This window comes from Schistocerca piceifrons, chromosome 8, assembly GCF_021461385.2.
Source record: "Schistocerca piceifrons isolate TAMUIC-IGC-003096 chromosome 8, iqSchPice1.1, whole genome shotgun sequence".
Classification (NCBI taxonomy): Eukaryota; Metazoa; Arthropoda; class Insecta; order Orthoptera; family Acrididae; genus Schistocerca; species Schistocerca piceifrons.
In genome coordinates this window covers 273,896,371-273,915,123 of record NC_060145.1, presented here as the reverse complement: position 1 = coordinate 273,915,123, position 18,753 = coordinate 273,896,371, and the positions used below count along the sequence as shown (strand labels likewise).

The 18,753-nt window shown below is 46.6% G+C and overlaps 1 protein-coding gene across 1 annotated transcript in view; it reads right to left on the bottom strand.

Annotated features, from left to right (window-relative positions):
• LOC124712267 (alpha-tocopherol transfer protein-like) overlaps positions 1-18,753 on the bottom strand; it is a 76,238-nt gene that overhangs the window by 10,085 nt on the left and 47,400 nt on the right. Inside the window, exon 4 of the mRNA XM_047242561.1 lies at positions 9,170-9,428. Coding sequence (XP_047098517.1) covers positions 9,170-9,428 — 259 coding nt within the window. The remainder of the gene's footprint in view (positions 1-9,169; positions 9,429-18,753) is intronic.

Sequence of the window (18,753 nt, the reverse complement as noted above, 5' to 3'; positions counted from 1 at the left end):
TGGTTCTATCGCCTCGTTTTTTCTTTAGTTCGATTTACTGGCGACATTAGGTTGCTGGTTTGTTTGCCCGTCAGTGCCAGCAGCAGCGTTTATCTATAAGTGCACTGTCGTACCATCTCTGGAGCGACCGCTAGTAATTCCGGGTCGTTGTCTGTCTGGTGTTCAGTTGGGAGCTGAGTCGGGACTCAGCAGCAGTGAAGTCGTGGACGGAGCAAGAGTCAGGGGGGGGGGGGGGGGGGGGCGCCATTGAGGTCCGGACAGCCAGTATTCACCGACCACTGGCGACACACATGAACTGTCCGACGGAAGCAGAGTTGAGCGGGGACGACCGTTGGTTCGTCGTTCGGTCGGTCTCTCATGAGACGACGTTTAATTCGTCGTCCGATCTCTTCTGGGCCCCTTCAATTTATCAGCTTTCGGGACTTGGGTCGGTTCCTTCCTTGTGCAGGGATGTCGGATGGCCAATGGACAAGTGTTCCCTCTGCATGGTTGGGTCCGAGTCAGTGTCTCTGGGTCGTCGTGGCGCCAGTGAGGCGCGGACAGCCGTTATGCGACGACCGCTGGCCAGACCCATGAACTGTCCGACAGAAGGAGATTGGAGCGGGAACGACCTGGGTTGGTCGTTCGGTCGGTCGTCTCATCCGACGACGTGTATTTGGCCGCCGACCGCTTCTGGAAATTCTCTGTGTGTCGAATTGATTCGTCCTTGTTGTTCCACAGAAATTTTACTATTGTTCGAGTTCTTGTCCAAGTGTGTTTCGTAGAACCGTGTGTAACTTCTGTGATTTCCACTGAGCAGATCAATGCTGCCTGTGTACTGGAGTTGTCAGTCGGTCGGTTGAAATAGAGCAGCGAGTGTGTCGGATGGAAGGGAAATGATTACGCTGTTGGTTGGTTCTTCAGCCGCCCCTAGGCCGTGTTGCCACCCGATTGTTTAGTGTTACGCTTGGCTGCCTGTCACGCCTGAACTGTTGTTAGTGTGTCCTCCCCAGGCCAACCCTTCGAACACTTCTGAGCACCACTGTTTGTTGTTTGTGATTGTCATTTTATTTGGTCGCAGGTACTGTACCAGGCCTTCAGCCGTCTATTAATATTGTTTGTTTTATATTTAGTATATGGCCTTCAGCCGAACTTCATAACAACTTTAAGATTAGGCCTTCACCCATGTTTAACTTAAAATTCTTGTTGCTCGGTATTTAGACCTTCAGCCGCGTTTGTTTCAGGATCTGTGGCTGTAATATGTAAATCTTTCTCTGTAAGGTTTCTCTTTGTTCAAACAAATTTCGGGCTTGCAGCCGGTCGTCGTTCAATACTTCGCACGATATTTCAACTGAGCAACCTGCCAGTCATCTTCAGGTGAGCCGTCGCAGACTGGCGAAAACGTCGTCCGTTCCGCAATATATAGCGTACTGTAACTATTCTGCGCATGCGTCGAAAACTTGATAGTTGAACCACACTGCCCGCCGGCAGTGCCCTCGCTGGTGGAATAGCGCAACTCAGTCGCCCTCTGAGAAAACAATTATTTTGGCCACAGCAACATCTTTCTGGGACTCCATAATTAAAGAATCCGTAGAAATACGACTGGCGGAAAATCTGTTAAACCGTGACAGCGGCTACCAGCTGGACAGTGCATGGAATCCCATCATCTCCACGATTTGCTCAAATCGAAGACGACAGATTGCGTCGACCGCCGTGGCAAACAGCAACACGGAGGGCGACTGAGTTGCGCTATTCCACCAGCGAGGGCGCTGCCAGCGCGCAGTGTGGTTCAACTATCAAGTTTTCGACGCATGCGCGGAATAGTTACAGTACGCTATATATTGCGGAACGGACGACGTTTTCGGTTCCAAAACCCAGGCGATTATCATAGGCCGCACCACTCGCTCCTTTCGCCTCCATGATTTCTACCTCACCCTTTATGGTCGTCCTATCCAGCTCACCCCCACCCTGAAATACCTTGGCCTCACCCTCGACCGACACCTCACCTGGACCCCTCATCTCCAGACCATCCAGCAGAAAGCCCATTCCCGCCTCTGCCTTCTGAAACTCCTGTCTGGCCGGACATGGGGATTGCATCCTTCTACCATCCTCCACACCTACAAATCCCTCATCCGTCCTATCCTCTATTATGCAAGCGTTGCCTGGATCTCCGCCCCCACCCACTTTTACAGGGCCCTCCAAATCCTTGAACGCCATGCGCTCCACCTTGCCTTCCGTATCCGCCTTCCTTCTCCCACATGGCTCCTGTATGAACTGATCCCCTTCCCCCACCTCCTCCTGTTCCTCCAACATCTCCGCATCCTTTACATTGTTCGCAGGCTTGACCCCCCCCACCCTCTGGTTTCCTCCTTCCTCTCCACCCCCCGCCCGTTGCTGCGCCTCTATCGCTGTATCCCTCCTTCTCTCCACCTCCACACCCTCCATCTCCTTCATCAGGGCAATTTCCAACACCTCCCCCTCCCGGATGATGAACTTCGCCGTGACATCTACCCTTCCTTCCAACTGTAACCTGGCCTTGTTGCCCCCCCCCCCCCCCTCCCCAGGGCCCCCTTTTTTCCTCTTCCTTCCTTCTCCCAGAGCGGATTTTCCTCCATTCCCCTCTCCCCTGAGGCCCTGCACCTCATACTTGCCTCTTTCCTTCCCACATCCCTCCCTACCTGGCCCTCCTCCGTGCACCCCCCCCTCCCACTCATCTCCCCCATTTCTTCCCCTCCCTCCCTTCTCCAGGTCTCCTTCATCCCCTTGCGCCTGGCAGATCCTCTGTATTGATCATCATCAGTGTGCCTCATCAGTGTTGTGTTTAGTGCTGTTTCTCCTGTGCGTCAAGAGGTGTGATTTTAATTGTGTACTGCCTTGAGGACCGCCGTCAGTGTTACGTTATGTGCTATGCCATCCATCGATACCTTATGCTCCAGTCATACTGTGCCTTGTGTTCTTTTAATCGTCGCCGTGTGTGGCTTTTTGTGTGTGCTACTTTTAAACAGTTTTTTTATCTCCATTTTACAGTCACCCCGTTTTTTGTCTATTGCCTTCCATGATGTTCCCACTTTGTTGTATCTATGTTCACCTTATTCTCTCCTTTGCTGTCTTCTATTGTTTTGTTCTATGTCTTTCGGCTGAAGAGCAGCGCATATGCTGCTGCCAGCCCACCCCGATGGGGAATTGAAATACAATAAAGAAAAAAAAAAGAAAAAACGTTTTCGCCAGTCTGCGACGGCTCACCTGAAAATGACTGGCAGGTGCCCAGTTGAAATATCGTGCGAAGTATGAACGACGACCGGCTGCAAGCCCGAAATTTGTTTGAACAGTCAATTCGCCGGGAAAATTTTAAAATTCACAGGTTTCTCTTTAACTATTTTGAATTCTTGAAACGGCCTTCAGCTGTGTTCTGTAAATGTTTATCTTAAGGTTGTCTTTAATTATTTTTGAGTAATTGCTTGGGCCTTCAGCCGACAAGATACTTCAAGTTTTGTTAAGATGTTTTTCTGTTTTACTGTGTAAAGGCTTATCTTTAAAGTCCGTCTTTTATTATGTAAAGAAATTTTTTTAATTGGGTTTTCAGCAGAAGAATTAACTTGAATTTTCCTTAATATGGGCTTTAGCCGGAATTTGTAAACGCTTGGCTTTTAAAGAATTTCCTTAGCTGATCTGAAATACTGTTTTCATCTTTAGCCGAGAAGGTATTGTAATTTTACTTGAGTAAGGCCTTCAGCCTTTACTCTAAATCCTGATCTTTTAGAAGGAATCATTTAAACTTATTTTGGATAAGTTACTTGGGCCTCTAGCCGTGCATTGATCTTTTTTGTTTTAAAGATAAAACTGTGCTTTGGTTCGAGAAATAAAGTTGTGTGTTCTTGTATAACTAACAGTAATTGACCTTGGTCCCTTTCCACAACCTGATCCGCTCTGTCCTGCGAAACCAGATTACACCCACGACAGGTTGTAGCTCACGTTTACTGGAGTTGAGAACATAGATGAAGGTGGGGACGTGGGCAGTATCAAAAGGCAGTGTAACACATCACACAGCAGCCAGTAACATCATTCCACTGTGTCTGTACGGAGTGTGTGCTGCAGGTTGTAACTAGAACATTAAACGCTGACTTTCGTATTGGCGATCGTATGGTGGCATGCATAATCTGCAAGAACGTGCGTTGTGCACGCTAGATGCCATGCATTTGCTTGTCTACTTAGTCTTCGACTGTCAAGCCCACACCGGTGCAAAATACAACAGCCTTGTTACGTGACACGTCAAACTATTCCGGTGGTAACACAGCAGTCTCTCCCTCTAATGCCATGTCTGTCTCTCTATTGTCCTTTAGTACAGCTGTATTGTGAATCTTCTAACATGGCATTCCTGGCAGCTCCTCAGCTGGTCCTCTGGGGTCCGTTTCAAGTGTCCTGGAGATGGGGTCATTGTCTAACCTGGAGATGGCGATAGCACTTCTCTTGTTTAAAAATTAGTGACTTTTCCTTGGCAGCAGGGAATTTCCTCTAACGGGAGCAGGGACTGACCAGTGAAATGTCTTCGTTTCTGTTCTGCAGTCTGATGGAAGTAAATGTCTGACTGTGGCAACAAGTTTGTGGACCGGCTTAGATTTCGTAAAATTGAGTAGTTGACACATGTAGGAAGGTGATAGTGGTCAATGCTGGGCAGTGGTGAAATTTTAAATAGCGTAGAGAGCTGGATTATTATATGTGTACTCGGGGTCGTAGAAGACTGTTTTAAAGCTAGAAAGCGTACAGAAAACACACACATTAGCGCAGAGGATCTCTCAAAGTTTAGTGGTGGAGTTGTACTTGGTGGCATGTCAAAATACAGAGAGGAAAAAAAATGCGACACCAAGAAGGAGTTGTGCGACATAAACGAAAGTTGTCAGGCGTGTTTCTACATCTGAAAAATTATGTCCGTTCTGATTTCGCGCGAGGCTCATAAAAGTGAGGATGCAAATCATGTTTGCTTTAAATACACGCTGTAACGGTCGTGATAGTTAACTTTCACGCTAGAGGTGGTGAGTTGACGTTAGTCAAGAATGCCTTTAAGACAACAAAGACGCGGTTATCGACACCTCACTATGTTGAATGAGGTCGTGTAATAATACGAGGAGCTGAATGTTCCTTGTAGAAAGACTTGGCAGGTTGTAGCTACTGTGCATGACTGCTGACGGCGGTTGTCACTAGATTGTACGGTCGCCAGAAGCCCGGGGTCACAGACGGCCACGTGGCACTACCGAGAGGGAAGACCTTCGTGTACGACGTATGACTCTGATGCGTCGCACTGCATCTCCAGCAGCAATCTGAGCAGCTGTTGGCACCACAGTGACACAACAAACTGTTACAAATCGGTTACTTCAAGGACAGCTCCGAGCCAGGCGTCCTGTCGCATGCATTCCACTGACGCCAAACCACCATCATTTGCGACTTCAGTGGAGTCAATAGAGATTGGAGGGCTGGGTGGAGGTCTGTCGTGATCACTAATGAAAGCTGAATCTGCTTCGGTGACACTCATGGCCGTGTGTTGGTTTGAATGTGGCCAGTTGAGGACCTGCAACCAACTTGTCTACATGCTAGACAGCTTGGTCCTGTATCTACAGTTATGGTCTCGGAAGCGGTTTCGTATGATAGCAGGAGCACTATCGTTGTTATCCTAAGCGCACTGACTGTAAATATGCTCGTCAGTCTTGTGATTCGACGTGCTGTGCTGCTATTGATGAACAGAATTCCAGGGGGTGTTTCCCAACAGGATAACACTCGCCCACGTACCGCACTTGTACCCCAATATACTCTACAAAGTATCGACATGTTGCCTTGGCCTTCGTCAGTGAGGGCGTATGGAAACTGTTGAGGGCATGTCTATGCTGCATCTCGTTGTGGCCTCTGGCAGCGACTATCTTTCATTTGTGGCGTCGTTTTGAGGTAACAACTACTCTGGGACCTCATTTTTCAGACGACATCACAATAGGTGCAATTCATCTGTATGTGTTGCAGCTTTTGCACAGTCGTCTTCTGAACTCCTGAAGATATTCATACTGAGATGATAACAGTCACCGAATAGTGATATGTACATACACAGATGGCGATAGTATCGCGTACACAAGGTAAACAAGAGGCAGGGCATTGGTGGAGCTGTCATTTTTTTCTCTGGTGATTCAAGTGAAAGGGTTTCCAAAGTGATTATGGCAGCACGATGGGATGCAACAGACTTTGAACGCGGAATGGAAGTGAAAGATACAAGCATGGGAAATTCTGTTTCGGAAACGAAATCAACAGTGTCAGGAACCTGTCGAGGTTGCCAAATTTCGGGCATTACCTCTCACCACGGACAACGCAGTCGCCGACGCCTTTCACTTAACGACCGCGACCAGCAGCGTGTGCGTAGAGTTGTTAGTGTTAACAGAGAGGCAATATTGCGTGAAATAACAGCACAAATCAATGTGGGATGTACGACGAACGTATCAGTTAGGACAGTACTGGGAAACTTGGCGTTAATGGGCGATAGCAGCAGAGAAGTGACGTGAGTACCTTTGGTAACATCACGACATCGCCTGCAGCGCGTCTCCCGTGCTCATGATAATACCAGCTGGGCCGTAGACGATAGAAATGCCGAGGCCTGGTCTTTTTTTTTCTTTATTTTTATTTGACACCTTACAATAAGGTGGGCTGCTGGCAGCAGCATACTACGCTGCTCTTCAGCCACAAGTTTTACAGAGCAAAATACAATGGAGACACATAGAACAAAGTGAGGGGCAAAAACCATTAGACACAGAAACAAATAACACGTAGCCGTTCACACACGAAGACACCTAAAGAAACGGTTGGCACTACACACGGACACTGATGACGGAGACGACACGTGAACGATGGAGCGTGGGCGGCGAAAAACACTGAGGCACAAACACGACGGCACACACATTAAAACGATGGCGATGATCTCCAGCGCACGAATGTCCACTTTACATGTGCGGGTCCGCGGAACTGCCAAGAGGGGATGAAGGTGGTGGGGGAGGGAGAGGGGAGAGCAAAGATGTCAACGGCAGAGGATGTGTGTGGGGGGGAATGAAGGTATGGGGGTAGGGGAAGCCCGAGGGAGGAGGGGGGAGAGAGGGAGGAGGGAGGGAAGGGGGAGAGAAGGGAGAGAGGGTGCCTGTAGGAACAAACACAGGAAGAGGGAGGGAGTATCAAAGTTGGTAGGAGGGGTATGTGGAGGGGAGGAGGGCATCATCAGGGAGGGGGAGATGGCGGAAGCCACCTTGGGAGAGGGTAAGGAGAGTGGAGAGATGGAGAGCAGGTGGGACGTGGAAATACAGGTGCGGCAGCGGACGGGGGCGGGAGAAAATGGTTCAAATGGCTCTGAGCACTATGGGACTTAACATCTATGGTCATCAGTCCGCTACAGCTTAGAACTACTTAAACCTAACTAACCTAAGGACAGCACACAACACCCAGTCATCACGAGGCAGAGAAAATCCCTGACCCCGTCGGGAATGGAACCCGAGAACCCGGGCGCGGGAAGCGAGAACACTACCGCACGACCACGAGCTGCAGACGGGGTGGGAGAGGATGGGAGTGACAAGCGGGTGAGGAGGATCGAGTTTATGGGAGGTGTAGAGGATCCGTATCCGTTCGAGAAAAAGGAGGAGGTGCGGGAAAGGAATGAGGTCGTACAGGATCCGCGTGGGGGATGGAAGACGGATGTGATAGGCGTGGCCTGGTCAGATGAGTCTGAATTTCAGTTGTTGGGAGCTGATGGCTGGGTTCGAGAGTGGCACAGACCGCACGAAGCCATGGATCCAACGAGTCACTGCACGCAGGTAGTGGCTTCGTATTGGTGTACGCTGTTTTTCCGTGGAATGGACTGTATCTTCTCGTCCAACTGAATGGACGATAGATGGAAAATGATTACGTTCGACTATTTGAAGATCATTTGAAGGCATTCATGGACCTGATGTTTCCCAACAGCAATGGAATTCTTATGGATGTCAATCAATGCCCCATGTCACTGGGCCACAGTTTTTCATCATTGGGTTGAAGAACATTCTGAACAACTCGAGCGAACGATTTGTCCATCCAAATCGCGTGACATGAATCCCATCGAACCCATTTTATAGGATACAATCGGGCAGTCTCTTCATGCAAAAAATCGTGCGCCAGCAACACTATCTCAATTGTGGAAGGCTTTAGAGACAGTTGTTGTTGTTGTTGTTCTTGTTGTTGTGGTCTCCAGTCCTGGGTTTCCATCTGAGCTCTTGATATTGATGCAAGTGGTTCTCTTTTCTCCAAAGGTCTGTTTAATTTTCCTGTAGGCAGTATATATCTTACCCCTCGTGAGATAAGCCTCTACATCCTTACATTTGTCCTCTAGCCATCCCTGCTTAGCCATTTTGCACTTCCTGTCGATCTCATTTTTAGACGTTTGTATTCCTTTTTTGCCTGCTTCACTTACTGCATTCTTGTATTTTCTCCTTTCATCAATTAAATTCAGTATCTCTTCTGTTACCCAAGGATTCCTACTAGCCCTCGTCTTTTTACCTACTTGATCCTCTGCTGCCTTCACTATAACATTCCTCAAAGCCACCCATTCTTCTTCTACTGTATTTCTTTCCCCCATTCCTGTCAATTGTTCCCTTATGCTCTCTCTGAAACTCTGTACAACCTCTGGTTCTTTCAGTTTATCCAGGTCCCATCTCTTTAAATTCCCACAGTAGGGCTCAGTAATTCTACACGGGACTTCCAACAACTTCTTGAAGTTCATGCCACGGTGAGATGCTGTATTGTGCCGGGCCAAATGAGGTCCGACTCGATTTTAGGAGGTATCCCATGGCATATGTCACCTCAGTGTATAGATATCCCTACACTATATTCTGATACATTAAGTTCGGTTTGTTTCGAACCTCGTGGTTTTTCCACACAATAAGCTTCGACCGTAGGTGTACGTAGTAGCAGCTACTGTTGATTTTTCTTTGTTTACGCCGGCTGGAGTGGCCGAGCGGTTCTAGGCGCTACAGTCTGGAGCCGCGCGACCGCTACGGTCTCAGGTTCGAATCCTGCCTCGGGCATGGATATGTGTGATGTCCTTAGGTTAGTTAGGTTCTAAGTTCTAGGCGACTGATGACCTCAGAAGTTAAGTCCCATAGTGCTCAGAGCCGTTTGAACCATTTTTTTCTCTGTTTACCTGGTAGCAGGTCATGATGCGCCGCATCAGCCAGGGCGACATGGCGGTGAAGTGCGCCATGGTGGCTCCCTGCATATCCTGGACGATCACCTCGCCGCAGATGACGGTGGCGTCGTCCTCCCACAGGGTGGCGTCGCCATTCATGAAGTCGACTTTGGCCTGCTCCTCCGGTGGAAAGGCGCCCGGTGCCAGTTTGCCTACGCGCATCAAGGTGACACGTCTGCCCTCCAGGTCTCGTTCCGGTAGCTGCACTACGGCCCTGAAAAAGGCTTATTTGTTGATACAATGGGTGAAAATTACTGTATCTCCGCCAAGTAGCCGATATTTCACAACCGGGCAGTAGAAAGGATGTTGAATCGATTAAAGCAGCCGTCGAGAAATTAGACACCTCAAGGTCACACCCGCTGCCTACAGTCCAGAAGCTGTAAGCGCTGTGTTTTGGCCGCCTTAGAGCTATATTGCCATGTATAGGCTGTTACACGTGCAGTTGGTCACCGCTCACTGAATGATAAGTATTTCTGTTCAAATGTGTGTGAAATCTTATGGGACTTAACTGCTAAGGTCATCAGTCCCTAAGCTAACACACTACTTAACCTAAGTTGTCCTAAGGACAAACACACACACCCATGCCCGAGGGAGCACTCGAACCTCCGCCGGGACCAGCCGCACAGTCTATGACTGCAGCGTCCGAGACCGCTCGGCTAATCCCGCGCGGCGATCAGTATTTCTGTGCGACATCATCTTTTCACGTGTGTTTGGTGGTGACGTGTTTGGTGGTTAGCAAGACGCAGGCGCAAGGGCATACTTGTCATACCACTCTGGTATGTATGCGTAAAGGACGAAAAGACATTTGTAAACAATCTAAAATTGTCGTATCAAGTATGAGCCGTGGCGGGACCGGCGCCAGTAGTATCTCTGACATGAGTACGATGTACAGAGGTTGGTGTTGCGGCTTGAGCCGGCTTGGGATATACACTACTGACCATTAAAACTGCTACACCAAGAAGAACTGCAGTGATAAATGGGTATTCATTGGACAAATATATTATACTACAACTGACATGTGATTACATTTTCACGCAATTTGGGTGCACAGATCCTGAGGAATCAGTACCCAGAACAACCACCTCTGGCCGTAATAACGGCCTTGATACGCCTGGGCATTGAGTCAAACCAAGCTCGCATGGCGTGTATAGGTACAGCTACCCATGCAGTTTCAACACGATACCACAGTTCATCAAGAGTAGTGAGTGGCGTATTGTGACGAGCCAGTCGCTCGCCCCCCATTCCAGAAAGGCCCGTACAGGACCTGCAACATGCGGTCGTGCATTACCCTGCTGAAATGTAGGGTTTCGCAGGGATCGAATGAAGGGTAGAGCCACGGGTCGTAACATATCTGATATGTGATGTCCACTGTTCAAAGTGGCGTCAAAGCGAACAAGAGGTGACCGAGACGTGTAACCAATGACACCCCATACCATCACGTCGGATGATACGCCAGTATTGCGATGACGAATACACGCTTCCAATATCCGTTCGCCGCGATGTTGCCAAACACAGATGCGGCCATCAAGATGCTGTAAACAGAACCTGGATTCAACGGAAAAAATGACGTTTTGTCATTCGTGCACCCAGGTTCGTCATTGAGTACACCATTGCAGGCGCTCCTGTCTGTGATGCAGCGTCAAGGGTAACCACAGCCATGGTCACCGAGCTGATACTCCATGCTGCTGGAAACGTCGTCAAACTGTTCGTGCAAATGGTTGTTGTCTTGCAAACGTCCCCATCTGTTGACTCAGGGCTCGACACGTGGCTGCCCGATTCGTTACAGCCATGCGGATAAAATGCCTGTCATCTCGACTGCTAGTGATTCGAGGCCATTGGGATGCAGCTCGGCGTTCCGTATTACCCTCCTGAACCCACCGATTCCATATTCTGCTAAAAGTCATTGGATCTCGACCAACGCGAGCAGTAGTGTTGCGATACGATAATCCGCAATCGCGATAGGCTACAAAATTTCGCGTCTGTAGCACGTCATCTTCGTGGTGTAGCAGTTTCAATGGCCAGTGGTGTAAGTGCCGACCGCGAGTAAGGGGGAACAACGCTTTGAGAACGGAATGCGGCGGTGCACGAATCGGCGATTGACTGGCGGGCAGAAGCGAAAACGGAGTGTCTGAAGCCGGGCGGTGGTTATCACGTAGTTATACTGGAGGCGGTGCGAGTTCGCCAGCGCTGTGCATTTTCCGGCAACCTCGTGAGCTGTGGATGTGCGCGCTTGCTTGGAGGGACACGCTGTTAAGGTCTTGCGAAGTGATGCTCTGACGTCTTCGCAAAATCGCCCCAGCATTAAGACACCCAGTTATGTACTCTAATTACTAAGAGCGCTTAGTTAGCTGTGTTTGTGATAGCTCTTGGTATAGTAAGACGTTTCCGGACGCGTGATGGTATGTGTGTTCGATTTCATTTGATGCCTCTTACTAAGCGTGTTCTCGGCTTCTGCATAATATTGATGTATTTGCAGAATGTTAGTTCATTAGCTATTATTAGCAAATATTTAATTTGCTTACGATATCGGTTAATCCATGTTAGTATGTCCTCTGCGGGGAATCTGAGTTTTTATTTCTAAAGGTAACCGTGTTGAGCTTTCCAGGCCCACTTAAGGTGGCCAATATGTGTGTCATTCAGTTCTAATGCGTGTCGGTTCTCGTGAGCCAGTTCATTTCCCACTCTTAGCGTTGTTTATCAGATTCTGTTTCACTCAGGACTAAAGAAAGGACTCCCGAGTGAAATTAGTTGTTGTTTAGCCTTGATTTTGTAGTGTTAATTTACTTGTTAATCATGAACGTTAAAGTTAAGAAAAATTTTTTGGCCTCCTGTTGCCGGGTGTGGTCTGTGTTTCAATGAGCTGAGGCAGCGGGCAACCGAAGCGCAGAGCTTCCCACTAGATTACAGGTTTGGCTTACGGGCGAAGGACTTCGCCTGATCTCGTGCGTCCCTCTCCGGCAGCGTTTGCTGGGTTCATATTTCGGTGGCCTACTCGATGTGGGGTTGCAAACGGAGCCACGTTTTGGTTCGTAGTTAACTATTACTTCCCTCAGTCGGCTCCATCGTTCGTGGTTAAACTTAGGCCTTACAAGCTTGGCCCTTACTTCTGTTGTTACACATTTATGATTGTACAAAGTTGTAACTTTATATGCCCTTAAAGCCCATCTTACAAGCCAATGGATATTTGAATAATTTCGTGGTACGCTCTGCAAGGTTCCCTAGTAATTTGCAAGATTGCCCAAGTCACGTTTTAATAAATATGTTCTAAGTATTCGTGTTAAAGTTAAGGCTGTGTGTCCACTGTTATTTTACGTATAATGTTAAAATATTGAAATTGAAAGGGTCTTAAATAATGTGTCTTAACTAGAGTTATTTGTTAAAGTTATGGTGCAATTCAGCCTTACTGGCGTTTATCAGTGTTTATGGGAGATCGTTGGCTAATGATTTATTAACTTGCTTATGATTTTATGTAATGAGTATTTTATAAATGATCTTACTTGAGTGATGTTTGTCAATTTTTATGTGAGACTGTTTTTGGTAGCTAATAAACAGAATGGAATTGAAATGTTCACTTTATTGAGTCAGCCCTTCCACTCCATTTTGATTTAAAGGTTAAAGAAGGCAGGTGTTCAGTAAAAATGTTCAAGTATATTAATTACTATTTTACTGATCTGACCAACAGTGAAGAAACCACGAGTAACGTAAATTTAGCACAAGTTCATAAAATAACAACAAAACCTGGTGGTATTTCCGAATCGACTGTATTCCATGTTAACAGTGCAGTGCCATTAACAGGATTCCTAGATTTGAGCACGATCTCCAAGAAATGGATATAAATGAATACAAGACTATACAAAGTTTGAAAATTTTGACAAAAAGTTATTATTTAGAACTTTACTTAAATACTAAGACAGGAGAGAGCATCCGATGGCAAGAAAAATACAAAGTGATGTAGGCGAAAAGATGAACTGTTCTGCCTCAGCGCCTTCTTTCTCTTCTCTGCTCGGTTGGTTTTCGACTGAGAAAGTGTAACCAGGGACGAAAATTTTTAATAGAATGTAGAGACGTTGCAGCTACATGAACGAAGTTTAGTGTACAATGCACTTATTGCACGCTGAGGACAACAGTTTTGTAGTATACTTCGATAAAACTTGGGTTCCCTAATAGCATCCCCACAAATATATTTTGCCCTACTTCAAGGAAGATGTTGTCCTGAAAGTATATCGGAGATTTGGTTGACGGTGCAGTGATGAAGAGTCAGTAAGAGCGGAAAATTAAAAAAAAAATTCGAGAAGTAGATAATATTCTCGCTCGTATTAGGCCGAGCTGTCGGAACTAAACTTCTGGCGCTGCCACACAAGCACCCGACGGCTGCCGTGTACGAAGTCTCTCGTAAATGCTATTGCGTTCGTAGGTGACACGATACGATAATGATATCTCACATCTTACCAAAATAGAATTCTTAACAGTTTTCTCTTTGGAAGATTCTAGAAGGTCCCGCAAAACATAAACACACCAGCGACGACACTTTTCGTTACTCAGCGGAAACAGTTTCACATCTCTTACGATGTTTTATTTTTTGTCTCGGAATTCTCCTATAATTTCATGATAACACACACTAAAGCACCAAAGAAACGGGTGTAGGCATGCGTATTCAAATTCAGAGACAAGAAAATAAGCAGAATATGGCGCTGCGGTCGGCAACGACTAGGTCTACGTAAAAAGCAACAAGTGTCTCGCGCAATTGTTAGATCGGTTACTGTTGCTACAATGGCAAGTTATCAGTATTTAAGTGAGTTTGAACGTGATGTTATAGTCGGCGCACGAGTCATGGGACAGAGCCTCCCCGAGGTAACGATGAAGCGAGAGTTTTCCCGTACGACCATTTCACGAGTGTACCGTGAATATCAGGAATCTAGTAAAACAACAAATCTCCGACATCGCTGCGTCCAGTAAAAGATCCTGTAAGAACGGGACCAATGACGACTGAAGAGAATCACTCAACTTGACACAAGCGCAGCCCTTCTGCAAATTGCTGCAGATTTCAATGCTGGACCATCAACAAGTGTCAGTGTGAGAACCATTCAACGAAACATCATCGACGGTTGCACAACACAAAGCTTTTCTCCACGTCTGGGCCAGTGAACACCGGCACTGAACTGTAGATCACTGGAAACATGTTGCCTGATTGGACGAGTCTCATTTCAAATTGCATCGAGCGGATTGACGTGTACGGGTGTGGAGGCAACCTCATGAATCCATTGACCCTGCATGTCAGCAGGCGACTATTCAAGCTTTTGGAGGCTCTGTAATGGTGTAAGGCGTGTGCAGTTGGAGTGATATGGGACCTCCGATACGTCTAGATACGATTCTGACTTATGACACGTACATAAGCACCACGTCTGATCACCTGCATCCATTCATGTCCATTGCGCATTCCGATGGACTTGGGCAATTCCAGCAGGACATTGCGACACCCACACGTTCAAAATTGCTACAGAGTGGTTCCAGGAACACTCCTCTGAGGTTAAATACTTCTGCTGGCCACCAAACCGCCCGAACATCAACATTATTGATCATATCTATGATGCCTTGCAATGTGCTGTTCAGATGAGACCTTCACCCTGTCGTACTCTTACGGATTTGTGGACAGCCCTGCAGGATTTGTGGTGTCAGTATCTTCCTGCACTACTTCAGACGTTAGTCGAGTCCATGCCGCGTCCTGTTGCGGCACTTCTGCGTGCTCACGGGGGCTTACACGATATTAGTCACGTGTACCAGTTTCTTCGGCTCTTCAGTGTATGTATCACATGCTTCTATAAACTTTCATAATATCCATATATTTTCTTCGGTCCAAATATGCCAGTGGCTCTGTTTTTTGAACAGGTTGAACCAAAAAGTAATTTTTCTTCAATTTTTCTTGTAACAATAGTTTTCATATTATTCACTGCAACTGGCAAGAATTTTCTTATGAGGGAAAAAATCTCACACCAGCCAGGAAGAGTTGTGCGACATTAATGAAACGTGTAAGGCTAGTTTCTACATCTTGTAATCTCCCCTCTCCTTTCTACTTCCATCTGTTGTCCACATTAAACAATGTCTAGTCCAAATAATTAGTAAGCATAGTCTCTTATAAAGACTTGAAAGGAGCGAAGATTACAATAAACTTCCAAGTTTACTTAGCTTGCAATACTGAGATGGCTCCAGTTCTTCTTGTCTATGGATTTGTTTCCTGAAGCTGAAAATGTCACATCAGGTCCTCACGGTTAGTTTGAACTAACTAAGTCTGAAGATTGTTGATGCAGCATTTTTTTTTTTTTTTTACGTAAACATATTTTCTCACGATTTAGTATATCACACAGTATTTTGCTTTTTCACGTTAAGAAAGCCGAAATTACATTGTCCGCACAAAAATACGTCCTATCCCATCAGAGGCAAACTTAGGACTCTCTCACTCTGCGAAGAAAACAATATTGCAAACAGTTTACAAATTTTCCTAGCAAATGAATTCCCATTTGCTTTCGTTACATTATTAACTTCGTTTATGATTTCATAAATAAATTCAGAAATAAACATAGTTAACAGTACAGGATTGCGTAATTAATAATACAAACTTCAAGTGTGCAAAGTTTTCGTAGTGTCAAATGTTCCTAATAGGAATAATTTTAACTGTACATTCAGAACAAGTACTTATCGACTATAACATCGAAACTAAAATATTTTATAAAGTAATTCCTTTTCGTAAATTTTAGCTTGAAACATAACATACTGTGTACCAAATCATGTGAAAGTTTTCAGAAGAGCAGCTGAGACAATATTGACCTGTCTAAAATTTGAAAAATAATGCTGGTATCGACAACTACTGTTGAGGAAAAGTAATGCTAGAGGACGATCTGAAAGATGATATCTATTCAGGTATCGCGCCAGTGGCATAACGGTGACGCTAATAGTGCCACTATGAGTATGCTAATCAAATTTGCTTTAAATAGAGTCTGTAACGATCGTGAGCGTTACTTACGTTTGAGACTGAACGTAGTTAAGTCCGGGCTCCGGTCGGCCATGTGGCAATACCGAGAGGTGTGCCATTGTGTTCGGCATGTAGACCTGGCGCATTGTACTGCATCTGCAGCAGCAATCGGAGCAATAGTTGCCACCACAGTGATGCAACGAACTGTTACAAACTAGTTATACTTCAAAGACCGCTCCGAGCCAGATGCCCTGTAACGTGAATTCCCCTGACCCCGAAACATCCCAATTTCCAATTTCAGTGGTGTCAAGCGAGAGCGCATTGGAGGGCAGGGTGGAAGTCTAATGTGTTTTCACTTGGCAGCTGGTTCTGCCTCGCTGCCAGTGATGGCCGTATGTTGATTAGAAGGACAGTCGAGGGCCTGCAACCACTCTGTCTTTGTGCTAGGCATACTGGAACATCACATCGAGCTATGGTTAGGGGCGTGATTTCGTATGGCAGCTGGAGCATTCTCGAGTTGAACCACCCCCCCCCCCCCAACCCCCCAAGCACCTGGACTCAAATTACGCATCAAACTGGTGATTGGACCTATTGTGCTGCCAAGGATGAACAGTATTCCAGAGGGTGTTTTTCAACAGGACAACGCTCGTCGACATACCGCTCTTGTAACCCATTGTGCGCTACAGAGTGTCGATGTGTTGCCTTAGCCTGCTCGATCGTCAGGTCTGTCTCCAATCAAGCACATACGGGGCATGATCGGGCGACAACTCCAGCATCATCCATAAACAGCATGAACCGCCCTTGTATTGACCGACAAAGTGTAACCCACATGGAGCTTCACCCCGTACTGGCATCCGGCACTTGTACAACGCTATACATACACGTTTGCATTCAACATTCTGGCGGTTACACCAGTTATTAATGTACCAGCATTTCGTATTTGCAATGGCGTGCCTTGTGCTTAATTTAAGCTACGATCTTGCAATGAGAATGACTTAAATGTGTTCAAAAATGGTTCAAATGGTTCAAATGGCTCTGACAAGGTAACCTCCCCATCGCACCCCCCTCAGATTTAGTTATAAGTTAGCACAGTGGATAGGCCGAAAAACTGAACACAGATCAATCGAGAAAACAGGAAGAAGTTGTGTGGATCTATGAAAAAATAAGCAAAATATACAAACTGAGTAGTCCATAAGGAAGATGGGCAACATCAAGGAGAGGGTATTAACAGGAGCGCCGTGGTCCCGTGGTTAGCGTAAGCAGTTGCGGTACCAGAGTTCCTTGGTTCAGATCTTCCCTCGGGTGAAAAATTTACGTTCTTTATTTTTGTAAAGTTATGATCCGTCCGTTCGTTCATTGACGTCTCTGTTCACTGTATCAAGTTTAGTGTCTGTGTTTTGCGACCGCACCGCAAAACCGTGCGATAAGTAGACGAAAGGACGTGCCTCTCCAATGGGAACCGAAAACATTTGATCGCAAGGTCATAGGTCAACCGATTCCTCCACAGGAAACCACGTCTGATATATTCTATACGACACTGGTGACGGCATGTGCGTCACGTGACACGAATATGTTGTCGACCCACCCAACTTGTACACTTGGCGAATGGGTGAAAAGATTCTTCTACCTTGCCCGATTTAGGTTTTCTTGTGGATGTGATAATCACTCCCAAAAAAGTGATGAAAACATAAGAGTTTGTCACATAAACTGAAAATAAAAAATTAAACTTTTCATTCGAGGGAAGACTTGAACCAAGGACCTCTCGTTCCGCAGCTGCTCTCGTTAACCACGGGACCACGGCGCTACTGAGCTCGCCGCCTCGTTGATGTTGCCTATCTTGCATATGTACTACTCAGTTTGTATATTTTGCTTATTCCTTCATAGTTCCACACAACTTCTTACTGTTTTCTCGATTGATCTGTGTTCAGTTTTTCAAGGCCTGTCCACTGTGCCAACTTATAACTAAATCTGAGGGGGTTGCGATGGGGAGGTTCCCTTGTGAGCACTATGCGACTTAACATCTGAGGTCATCAGTCCCCTAGAACTTAGAACTGATTAAACCTAACTAACCTAAGGAAATCACACACATCCATGCCCGAGGCAGGATTCGAACCTGCGACCGTAGCGGTCGCTCGGCTCCAGACTGTAGCGCCTAGAACCACACGGCCACTCTGGCCTTAAATGTGTTCCCTAGACAAATTTATTCCAGAAATTTTATTACTCGTCATTAATTATTTGCGATAATAATAATAATGAGCGTATGGCAATTGTGGCCGGGAGACCCCTCGCGGGGCGGTTCGGCCGCCGCTCCACAAGTTCTTTAACGCCACTACGGCTACTTACGAGTGAATGAAATGATGATGAAAGACACACAACACCCAGTCATCTCCAGGCAGAGAAAATCCCTGATCACGCCGGGAATCGAACCCAGTACCCCGTGCGCGGGAAGCGAGAACGCCACCGCAAGACCACGAGCCGAGGACATTATTTGCGATGTGTGATATTTCTTCGGAATTTTTAGTACCATTTAGAATTATCACTAACTGGCAATGCTGATGATGGTGAGATGACC